Here is a 12786-nt window from a genome sequence, read left to right as displayed (position 1 = left end):
CAAATCTAACAGAACCAATGTTAATTTATCAAGGTCATGAGATACAAGTTCGATATATAAAAATCAATTTTATTTCTATATTATAGAAACAAATACTTGAAAATAAAAATTACGTTTTTACAATAGTATCAAAAATATACCTGAAAGTAATACAAAATAATATTGAATATAAATGATAATTGAAAAATAAAAATTACAAATTTTTTTAAATGCCAAGGAATAAATCTATGATGGGCAAAACCCTCACTAAAAACTATACAACCCTGTTGAGAGAAACTTGAGAAGACCTAAATAAGTGAAGAAATATACCATATTCATAGATTGGAAGGCTCAATATAACTGATGCTCCAAATTCCCCAGTTGACCTATAAATTCAGTGCAATTGGTATCAAAATTCTAGGCTTTTTTGAAGAAACTAACAAAATTATTCTAAAATATGTGAGGATATGCAAAAGATCAAGAATAGAATTTTTAAATCAAAAGATTTAAAAATATTTTTAAAAAGGTCTAGAATAGCAAAATAGTTTCTTAAAAGATTATTTAATAATATTTCAAAATATTTCTTTATTTGGAGGGCTCACACTATCTCATTTCAAGACTTAAAGAGTTATAATAGTTAAAACAAATGTAGTATTGGGTATAGGCATAGACAAATAGATCAAGGGAATAGGATAGAATCCAGAAATAGACCTACATATGTAACTACATCAATTGGTTTTGACCAAAGTGTTGAGTCAATTCAATAGAAAAAGAAAAGTCTTTTTAACGAATGGTGCTAAAAAACTGGATATCCACCCAGGTCCATTCCTATGTAGTTTTATACACAAAAATTAATTTGAGTTGAATCAGGCACCTGAATGTAAAACCCAGAACTATAAAGCTTATAAAAGGAAAATATCTTCATCTCACAGATCAGCAAAAAACTAACAGATAAATAATAAATAAAAAGAACAACTCAATTAAAATGGCAAAAGATATGAATAAACAATGAACCAAAGAAGATACCAGAAGCCGATAAGCACATGAAAAAAAGCTCATCATTAATCATCGTGGCAATGCAAATTAAAAGCACAACAAGATCACATTTTGTATCCACTAAAATGCTGAAATCAGACACCACCAAAAATTGGCTTGGCTACAGAACAACTGGAATTCTAACACGTTGTTATTGGGAGCATTAAAAAATAGTGGGACTATTCTGGAGAGCTGTTCAGCAGTTTCTTATAAAGTTAAACATACATTTACCATATGGCCCAGAAATTCCACTGTGAGGTGGAATTTATCTCATATAAGTGAGAACATTTATCTTCAAAGAATTGTACAAGAATGCTCTTGACAAGTTTATTTGTGCTACTGAAAACTGGGAACAACCTGAATATCTATCAACAGGAAAATAAATTTAAAAATTGGGATATATTTATACACAATGAAATACCAGTCATCAATAACAAGTGAACTACTGATACATAAAACAACATGAATGTATCTCCAAAACATCTTGTTGAGTAAAAGAAGCCAAATAAAAAATACATATTACATGAGTCCACAAGAATTAAAGAAAACTAATCTAAGGAGACACAAGTCAGAAGTGGTTACCTGGAAGTGGGAGGAGACTGACTAGAAAGGGGTATTAGAGTACTTTTGGGGAGAATCTTGTGGTAAAGGGGACTTAGGGGACAATCGTCAAGTGGTTGGAGAGTTCCTTCTCTACCTTGGTTTTACCCACAACCTTGGTAACTCTCGGGTGAGGGTTACCCAATGTACTATTGCAATACTGATTACAGAGAAACCCATTGAAAAGAAATAGGTAATGCAGAGGGTGTAAATATGTATAAGATGTACCTACTTGCATTTTGGAAATATACAAAGATCAACTAAACAAGAAAAGCAAAGGCTATTTATCCCAAGTCTGACATAGTGAGGGAGTCGGTCAACACCATGCATGTTTTAGCAGACTCAAAAGGCGGCAAGGGAGTGGGTGGTAAGGCTTTACAGTGGGAGACAGAGAGGCTTCTGTTTCCCTGATGAGAGGCACTTGCCACCAGGCAGCTGTAGACAAGTTAACTAGAAGCTGGGTATCCCGTGTGCTTTGGCAGGAGTGTATACTGGCTTTCTTTGGTTGGTCCTATGTTGGAATCAGGGATAAAAATCAGGGAAGTTGTCAGTTATTAATCAAGTCCTGGCCATTTTGAGCTGATTGTTACAGAAGTTATTATTTAGCTTGCTAGATTGTCATGAGATAGAAATTTGGCTTCTTGTAAGTTTGACCTAAAGCAGGCTGGCTTCTGGGTTGTTTATTATAGATCAGGGGGTTGGTTTCTTGGGCAGGTTGTGGGTGAAAGTTCTATTTTTATGCTGTGATCAGGTCATTGTCCATTTGTATATGCAGTCTCTCAGGATTCATTAATCAGATTGATTAATGAAGAGATAGAGGGCAAACACATTCACAACTGCTATTTGCTTAAGAGGACAAAAACTAAAAGGGCTTAAAAGAACATCACATGACAGTGCTAAGGAAGGGGGAGTGGTGGTTAAGGGAACATCCAGAGAAAAATATATCTACACTAAGAAAATCTAATCTGTTAAAATCAGGGTACACAGGATACCAAGATGGGTGGGTATGTCCTGGAACTCCTTCCTTACCCAGGTGAGGTTTTGAAAGTTGGGACTGAAAGTCCAGGTACTTGACTATTGTTTCTTTCTTTCAATTTGAGAAAATTTGAGATAAAATGCACATAACATAAAATTCACCATTTTAACCACTTTGAGGTTACAATTCAGTGGCTTTCGGTATATTTACAATGTTGCACAACCATCGCTATAATCTAATTCTAGAACATTTCCATCATACCAAAGAGAAATATGGTACCTGTTAGCAGTCAATCCAAACCCCCTCTACCAGTCAGCCCCTCGCAACCAGTAATTTGCCTGCTGTCTCTATGGATTTGCCTCTTCTAAACATGTCATGTAAATTTGATCATATTATATGTGGCCTTTCATTCCTGGCTTCTTTCATTTAGCATAATGTTTTTCAAGATTCACCCGTGCTGTACCATCTATCATTCTTTCTATGGCTAAGTCATATCCCATTGTAAAAATGTATTACATTTTGCTCACTCATCAGTCAGTGGGCATTAGGGTTGTTTCCGCTTTTTGGCTATTATGAGTAATAATTTTATAAATATTTGTCAACAAGTTTTTGTGTAAACACCTGTTTTCAATTTTCCTGGGTATATCTCTAAGTGTAGAATTGGTGGGTCAAATGGTAACTCTATGTTTCATTTTTTTTTGGAGTAACTGCCAATCTGGTTTCCAAAATGGCTGTAGCATTTTACATTCCCACCAGTGATGCTGGCTTTGTTTCTGGTGACAGACTATAGCCAACTGATGGGAAGAAAACCTGCAGCAGACACTAGCCTATGTAAAGCAGCTTCGCAGCCACCTTCCATGGAGAATCTGCTCAGGATCCTGCTACTGGCTCAGCTGCCTGGTTCTTTCACCCAGGATGGGGCCCAAAAGGACCAGAGGAAAGACCACACACAATTTCCCATCCTCCCTTCCCTACCTTTTCAGGTTTTGTTTTTGGTAAATGGAGGTATATATATATTTTTTTTCTTTATTTTGTTTCATTTGCTGGGGAAGGAAGAAGAGAATGAATAACTTTTTAAAAGTCAGGGGACGCTCCTTTTAAAAATTCAGCCTCTAAGGAAGCTTGGTACAAAACTATCAACAGAGGAAGAAAACGACAACTTTAATCTTGTTCTTTGAAAGTTAAACCTAGTGTATACTTGTTCCATTTCTCTGAACCGAAATGCAAGATTTATTAGAACATTTAGCCACTGATTTCCAACCTCCTAAATTGTAGCTGTCCTCAAAGAGACATTCTGCAGCCACTGCAGATGGCAGATCCTGCCCAGGTTTCTACAGATCTGCCAAGAAAGCTAAAGCTCAACTTGCTATTGATTGTAAATTGCTTTCACAAGGAAATGCGTAATGGGAATCTATCATCCAGTCTAGTCACCTTTCTTGAAGTTAAAATTTAGAGCATTTTGGAAGTGACCTTGGGATCTAGCCATTTATCTCTGTTCAAGTCTTTTTCAAATTTTTGTACTGCTTTTCTTTAAAATAACTGTATAATATTTTCTCCTTCTCAAAGGGTTCTTAGAATATCAGAAGCCCCACCCTCTCCAAGTCAAGTAATCCAGCTGAAATCCCACTGTCTGCTTCTCAGGGCTAGAAAGTCCAAAAAATTATAGGAAAAGAAATAGAAACTAGATACCAAGAATGTGAATACCTAGAATGGGCCCAGTAATATGTTTCACATTTTATATATGTTATTACATTTAATTTTCATAATGGTCCTATAACAAAGGTCTTTTTATCTTTTTATTACAGATATGGGAAATTAGAGAGGTTAATTCCCCAGGATCATGTGTGTAAGTAAAGCCCTGGCCAGTGTGGCTCAGTTGGTTGCAGCATCGTCCCATGGACCTAAAGGTCATGGGTTCCAACACCATCAGGGCACATGCCTGGGTTGCAGGTTCGGTCCCCAGTAGGGCACATGCAAGAGGCAACCAACTGATGTTTCTCTCCCTCTCTCACTCCCTCCCTGGCCCTCTAAGCATGTCCTCAGGGGAGTATAAGAAAAAAAAAGTAAAGCCCTGGCTGTTGTAGTTTAGTGGATTGAGCACGGGCCTGCAAACCAGACAATCACAGTTCGATTCCCAGTCAGGGCACATACCTGGGTTGCAGACCAGTTCCCTGCAGGCCAATTCCCAGCAGGGGATGCACGAAAGGCAACCATACATTGATGTTTCTCTCCCTCTCTCCTTCCCTTCCCATCCAAAGATAAATAAATAAAATCTTAAAAAAGAAAAAAAAAGTAAAGCACTGGGGCTTTAGAATTAGTATAGCATAATAGTTAATGGTTAATACTCTGCAGTTGGATCACCTGGATTCAAATCCTAACTCTATTGCTTACTGGGAAACCAACCCTTTTCTAAGCCTTGCTTCCTCCACAGTAAAATGCAGACAACTGTAATATCTGTGTCACAGGGTTGGGACTGTGAGCATTAAATGAGATAATGCTTGTACATCTGTAAGCTAATATGTCATACTTTCTGAGTTATGTGTGATTTGGGGGTTGTCAGTAGCATTTGCCTTCTTAGTGAGTGAAGAGCTATGATTCTCACCTACTTTTCCAGCTAAGAGATGAAGACATGGGAAGTCTCCTTATCCTATGTTAAACCAAAGAGCAAAAGTAGAAATTCCCAAACTATCCCCTCCAAAAAATCACTACTGAATCACAAATGAATAGCTAATGAAGAGGTGACACTTTTTTGATGAGATTCTGATGAAGTGAAGTCCAGATGTCTTTTTTCCACAGAGAATATTGTATTTCTTAATTTCTTAAAACACAGATGTGGCACCGCTTAATCATGAAGACTACGTGAGACCGGCTTATAAACCAGCAGTGGCCACTGCGCCTGCCCACAGGAGTGCGTGTGTAACTTGGAGAGCTCTAACAGTTCGGGCAAAGACAAGTGAGTCCGCAGTTGCAGACACGCCCGATGCTTCCACAGAAAGGATCACTACATCCCAGCTCAAAGGGGCATCAGTGCCTCACCTGGCCTGGACTGTATATAACATTATAACATATCATGTCCTTCTAAGATAAATGACTGATTTTCTCACATCCCAAAGGGAGTTAATATTTAATGGGGAAGTTTTCTTTGGCAAGTTTTCTTGGTTCAAGTTTCATCTCCTCAAGTCACTAAGTCTCAGAGATGAGTCTCTGAATCTCATCTGTTAATAGGATAAAACACCTACCGAATAGGGTGGTCATAAGAATTAAATGAGATCACGCACATAAAATACTTAGCAGAGTGTATTAAGAACTAAATGTATGGTAGCTATCATTATTATGCCCACTGTGGAAAACTAGAAAGAACAGAGAAGTGTAAGAAAAAAGTCAGCAAAAGTCCCCTCCAAAGGCAACTACAGTTAACTTCAGTCAGTCATCTTTTTCCTACATGCAGTTTATCTTCTTGGAGATGTGGTATACCATACAAACTACATGCATTCTGTTTTTGTTTTCTCAATTTGGCTTATTAATATAAATTAGATATTTCCTCACACTATTAACAACTAGGAAGTTGTCTATGTCTTCTAAAAAATAGTTTTTCCTAATCATGAAGTCCTGGGGAATGATATAGTCCTGCCTACCCCATCTTCCTGCTGCTTTGGGATCTGACCTCCTGGCCTTGGGAATCCTGAAATCTGTCACCACCAACACTTGGGACCACTGCAAAGAATCTCCTAAATGCTTACAGGGTGTTGAGTGGGCAGGCTCAAAAAAAAAAAAAAACCACCAAAAAAACTCCAAAGGCAAACATTCTGCAGTTTACAATATAAGGCGGTGCAGAAAGCCTCACATTCCACAACCCCACAACCATCTGTTCAACTGCCTCTCAAATTTTTCTCCCACACAGTACAACAAAGGCTGCTAAAAAACCAAAAACAAACCCCCGAACCTGCTCATGTGATGTAAGCTGATGCTCAAGCTCCTTCCTGAACACCTTTTCTAATACCTTCTCTTCAAAGGAAAAACAAGATGTATTACTGAGCTTAAATATTTAAAAAAACTGATAGGATATTAATATTCAGTTTGGCTCTCAGCATTTGAATTGCCCCAACTGTACTGTACATTCTGACCCACCCCTCATTCTTCTTGATATCATTTCCCATTTTTTCCCCAGGGAATATAATTATCTACCTAGTTGTAGCCCCAAACTGACCTCTAGACATAGAATTAGTAAAAGTAAAATACAAATTAAATTTAAAGATAATCATCTATAACATTTATTTTGACCAATTATCTGGTTTGGGGGGCACTGTGTAACCAGTTTGTTCTTATTGTCCCTATTATTGTTGATCTTCCATAAACAGGTCTCCAAAAGAGCAAGGGCCATGTGACTGTGCAGAGAGAACATTAACATGAACTGAAAAACAGAAGACTAAGGTTTCTGAAAGATCTAAGATTCTGGCTCCATCAGCGATGAGTTATGTGACCTCGAGGAGCACCAATTCTCTGAGCCTGCTTCCCCATCTAAACAAGAGGAATAATAATCTATGCCCATTTTGTCAGCCCTATAGGATTTTTATTCAGAAAAAAATTATATTATATGTGTAAAAGTAATTTGCAGTTTGTAAAGAGCTATACAAATGTAAGGGGGGAAGTATTTTGCTTTTAAATAAAAAGGCAGGGGCCCTGGCTGGTGTGGCTCAGTGGACTGAATGCCGGCCTTTGAACCCAAGTGTGGCCGGTTCAATTCCCAGTCAGAGCACATGCCTGGGTTGCAGGCCAGGTCCCTAGCAGGGGGTATGTGATAGGCAACCACGCACTGATGTTTCTCTCCCTCACTTTCTTCCTCCCTTCCCCTCTCGAAATAAATAAATAAAATATTTTTTTAAAATGAAAAGGCAGGGAAAGAAAAGATAACCTTAAATACATCCTAATTGCCTTTTGAATTTTTATCTATACAGTCAACAACTGCTGTAAAGTGCTAAAAACAGGTGACTCTGACTGATTCCACCCTCAACTGTCCAGTTTTCCTCCACACATGCATCATGCTAATTAAAGGATTGGCTGTCTTCATGCCGTGTTAGAGGAACCTGAAGTATTAGAACACAACAGACTGACATGCTATCTTAAGGAACTTACACCAGCTAAGGAGGAACTGAGGAAAGTTAAGGAATTAGAGGTAGGAAGGATTAGGATCATTGAGATTATAAGAATTTAAAACCAGGAAAAAGGTATGAACAGCTTAGAATTTAAAGAAATGTTAGGAGATGGTTTTCCTGAAGAGGGAGGTCATTCTCCAAACCCCTAGACAAGAGATTTTCCTGCAGCTATTATATTCAGCTCCTTTAGAGCCTGGCATTGATTACATTTAAAATTCATCTTTTTCTCCCCGTTTCCTTCCTCCCCCATACACCACGTGTTCCCATCTTAACCTCCTATCTCTCCCTCTGATTTATTTCCATTTCAATCCCTTTGACATCCAGGTCCAGTTTTGCAGGGTTTTCCTTAACCTCTCCTGGCCTGGCTCTCCCTGGTGCCCACCTCCCACCCTCAGCATCATGTATGCACTTTCCTCTCTGGAAAAAAATCACACCTCATTCTTGCAGAGGAGCCTTGGAAAATTATTCAAAACTGTATTACTTTCTAAAATAGAAAGATAAGAGCTTTAAATTCCAAGCTGTTTCCCCAGGAGAGAGGACACGGCCGGGAGAAGCAATGGGAGTTCCAAACCCGCTCAGACTTGGTCACTGGTGGTGTGACACGATGCTTCTCATTCCACGTGGGCAGGATCCGCGGGCCAGAGGCATTCAGTCAGTGCAGGTGGGAGAGGGGAGGCAGGAACAGGCAGAAATTTCCAAAGTGGAAAGAGAAAGAGGTAAAATAAAAGGAGGGACCTAAAATACTGTAGGAAGGGGAATAGTCAAAATCAAAGAAAGATGGGGGGAAATGGAGCAAGGAATAAAGTAAAAGGGGAAAAAAAGAGTAAAGGGGGAGGGGCGAGGACTGAAGACAGAAATGGAAACAAACCTGGAGGGAGAAAACAGAACCGGTCTGGGGCGGAGTAAGAAAGATTGGAGCCAGTGGAGAGCCAGGGAAGCAGAGCACAGGAGAGAACACGGGGAATGAGAGGAACGGGGAGAGGAAGGGAGCAGGGAGACTGCCATGCCTAGCCTTGGTCTATATGTTTACTTCCTTACACTGTCACTGGTAGCTGCCTTATCTATTTTCACCTCTGGCAAGAGACGCCCGCCGATGTGTGTGCCGGGACCGCCGATGAGCGACACCACGCCGTTGCAGTCCACTGTGCTGTTGCGCTTCACACTGCGCCGCAGGCTGGGGAAGATGCGAGAGGAGCGGCTGCCCTGGCTGTAGCCGCTGTAGCCGCTGTAGCTGCTGCGGCGCTCGCGGGCCCGGATCGGGATGAACAGCGAGTCTCGTCGGCCCTCGCTCTCCTCCACTGTGCTGTGCTCGTCGTCCGCAAACTCGTTCTCGGAGCCCGGGTCCCGGAACCGCCCGGGCCCCCTGAAGCTGAAGATGCTGCTCTTGCTGTTGTGGCGGGATAGGAACGGGGAGCCTGGAATGCTGAGTAGTGACTGCAGAAAAAGAGAGATTGGCAGGTTATGAGACGGGAAGCTGACTCGTCGGACCCTGAGTAAATGCTGCACTCTTCCCCAGCCTGGTCCCAGCCTTGCATTCGTTGTCAGAGCACAAGTGTTTCCAGACAGCACTAGGGGTGCTGAATTGCTACTACTGTTCGATACCCATTATTACTCTCTTCTCCTGGTCCCATACCCGTGAGATATGCCTGTTTTTGACCAGTTAACCACTCAAAAATCTTACCTATTGTTCACTCAAGCACCGAAACGATGCTGTGGTCTCATGCTCTATACAGCCAAAGCCCTGGGAAACACATCTGTGTGTCTATTTTTCACACTGTGGGCTCACATGCGGTGTGCCTTTAATTTGCTCTACGCCACACTTGGCAAAAAGGAATTTAAAAGTGGATATCACTTGCCATTTGTTCAACATAACGTTTTTCACCAAAAGTTTAAATGTTTGTAAATTATATAATTCTCAGCACTGACGTATTTAAATAAATCTCTTCTTTAGTATTTAGAAATTTTTCCTTTCTTTCTCCTTCAACTCATACTGCCAGTACACATTCCCTCGAGAACTTTATGCTAATGTATATTTTATACTTCAGTGTATTTTATTCATTACCTCTGAATAGTTTTCTGCAAAAAAACATAAACTGTACTTTTAAAAATTTAAATTTTCCTGTGATGAGTATCTAAGCAGTTTAAAAAAAAAACTCTGCTGAATTGAGTTTTTATTATTCTCATTAACACAATTGACCAAGATATACAAATATAGCCCTGGCTGGTGTAGTTCAGTGGATTGAGCGCCAGCCTGTGAACCAAAGGGTCGCCAGTTCAATTCCCAGTCAGGGCACATGCCTGTGTTGTGGGCCAAGTCCCCAGTGTTTGGGGCATGCAAGAGGCAACCATACACTGATGTTTCTCTCCCTCTCTTTCTCCCTCCCCTTTCCTCTGTCTAAAAATAAACAAATAAAAGCTTAACAAAATAAAAAATGTAGAATTAGAAAAAAAGAAATGACCTCATTTCTCATGGTTATAAATGTATTAATTTGTATCCCAGTGATAACCATCTAGCTCCTGAACTTAAAGCATCTCAACATCCTTGACTATAACTTCATTTCACACTTAACAGAAGAGTGTAAGAGGTAAAGTCAGAAAGTCTTACAATGGATTTACGTTACCTATATTAAAGGAAACTTTGCAGACATTAATATTCCCAATTGTCCAATTTCCAACTGACCCCAAAGATTTTTATTCCTTAGGGTAATGCACTATATAAGCATTGGGATGAGAGAGGTACGTGCCTTCCTTTGGTAAAGTGGGAGGAGCCAACCGTGAAGAGGAAAGTAGAAAAGAACTGGTGTGATTTTGGGCCCCAGTGCTAATCTTGGGCATAGGAATAAGTAAGTTCAACATCTAGGAATCAGGTTTCTTAAAGCTATCTGTGCTTGGGAAGCCTTCGAGTGTCCCAAGGAATTGCACCCTGCTTTAGGAGAAAGAAACTTGACAAACAACTGACTTTGGACAACCCTTCTTGCTTCCCTGAGATATTTGCTTTTGCCCAATTATGACTCTGAAGAAATGTTCAAAATAATTTTTAACTACATGAGATTTTTGCCTTAGACATTAGATCTTCGCCTTCTTGTAAATGATTCCACTTTGAAAGTTCTTTGAGGGCTGGGACTCCAATACAGTGCATAGAAGTGTTAAACAAACCTTTTAAAATAAACTTTTGATCTATGTGTCTGCTCTTATGCCATACCAGACTGTTTCGACTACTGTAGCCTTGGTAATATAGTTTGATGTCAGGTATGGTGATCCACCCACTTTGTTCTTCCTTCCTATAATTGCTGCAGCTATTTGGGGTCATTTATGGTTCCACATAAATTTTTGAAATGTTTGTTCTATCTCTGTGAAATAAGTCATTGGTATTTTAATAGGGATTGCATTGAATCTATAAATTGTTTTGGGTAGTATGAACATTTTGATGATGTTAATTCTTCCAATCCATGAACACGGTATATGCTTCCATTTATTTGTGTCTTCCTTAATTTTTTCTTCAGTGTTGTGTAGTTTTCTGAATATAGTTACATGCAAAAAAATGAAAACCTGACCACCAACTTAAACCATACACAAAAATAAACTCAAGATGGATAAAAGACTTACATATAAGTCGTGATACCATAATAGTCCTAGAAAAGAACATAGGCAGGAAAATCTCAGATATTTCACACAGCAATATTTTCACCAGTATGTACCCAAGAACAAGGGACATAAAGGAAAGAATAAACAAGTGGGACTTCATCAAATTAAAAAGAAAAAATCAGCAAAAAAAAAAAAATCAGCAAAATGAAAAGAGAACCAACCGTATGGGAAAATATATTTGCCAATGATATCTCAGACAAGGGTTTGATCTCCAAAATATTTAAAGAACTCACACAACTCCACTCCAGGAAGACAAACAATCTAATTAACAAATGGGCAAAGGACCTGAACAGATACTTCTCCAAGGAAGACATACAGAGGGCCCAGAGACATGAAAGGATGCTCAGCATCACTAGCCATCAGAGAGATGCAAATGAAAACCACAATGAGGAACAAATCAACAAACAATTAAGTGCTGGAGAGGTTGTGGAGAAAAGGGAACCCTAGTGCACTGTTGGTGGGATTGCAGACTGGTACAGCCACTATGAAAAACATTATGGGATTTCCTCAAAAAACTAAAAATGGAACTGCCTTTTGATCTAGCAATTCCAGTGCTTGGATTATACCCTAACCCCGAAACACTAATTCAAAAGAACCTATGTACCCCAATGCTCATAGCAGCATAATTTACAATAGCCAAGTGCTGGAAGCAACCTAGCTGCCTGCCCATCAGTAAGTGAGTGGATCAAAAAACGGTGGTATATCTACACAACGGAATTCTATGCAGCAAAAAGGAAGAAGGAGCTCCTACCCTTCGCCACAGCATGGATGGAACTAGAGAGCATCATGCTATTGGAAGCATATACTGTGTTTATAGATTGGAAGAATTAAGATCATCAAAATGTTCATACTACCCAAAACAATATAGATTCAATGCAATCCCTATTAAAATACCAATGACTTATTTCACAGAGATAGAACAAACATTTCAAAAATTTATGTGGAACCATAAATGACCCCAAATAACCGCAGCAATGTTAAGAACGAAGAACAAAGTGGGTGGATCACCATACCTGACATCAAACTATATTACCAAGGCTACAGTAATCAAAACAGTCTGGTAAGTGAAGTAAGTCAGGGGGTGAAAGACAAATACCATATGATCTCACCTATAAGTAGAACCTATTCAACAAAACAAACAAGCAAGCAAAATACAACCAGAGACACTGAAATTAAGAACAATCTGAGAGTAACCAGAGGAGAGGGGGGAGGGAGATGACAGGGCAAAAGAAGAGAAAGGGTTGTCAAGCAACATGTATGAAGGACCCATGGGCAAAGCTAAAGGGGGAAGTGGTGGCAGGAAAATGAAGACAAATGTACTTGAAAAACAATGAAAAAATATATAAAATAATACTTTTGATGATAATCCTGGAGGGGCTGTAGGGCTCCTCTGTAATA

The 12786-nt window shown here is 39.4% G+C and overlaps 1 protein-coding gene across 8 annotated transcripts in view; it reads right to left on the bottom strand.

The window, feature by feature from the left end:
• The window catches only part of SCN8A (sodium voltage-gated channel alpha subunit 8), a 201257-nt gene that overhangs the window by 55884 nt on the left and 132587 nt on the right, over nt 1-12786 (bottom strand). For all 8 annotated transcript variants that reach the window (XM_053661634.1, XM_053661638.1, XM_053661633.1 and 5 more), the window contains one exon: nt 8815-9177. In XM_053661634.1, coding sequence (XP_053517609.1) covers nt 8815-9177 — 363 coding nt within the window. The remainder of the gene's footprint in view (nt 1-8814; nt 9178-12786) is intronic.

The sequence above is a fragment of the Artibeus jamaicensis genome, unplaced genomic scaffold (assembly GCF_021234435.1).
Source record: "Artibeus jamaicensis isolate MK-2021 breed Jamaican fruit bat unplaced genomic scaffold, CSHL_Jam_final contig_233, whole genome shotgun sequence".
NCBI lineage: Eukaryota > Metazoa > Chordata > Mammalia > Chiroptera > Phyllostomidae > Artibeus > Artibeus jamaicensis.
The sequence above is the reverse complement of the archived record's forward strand: the minus strand, read 5'-3'. Positions and strand labels throughout refer to the sequence as shown.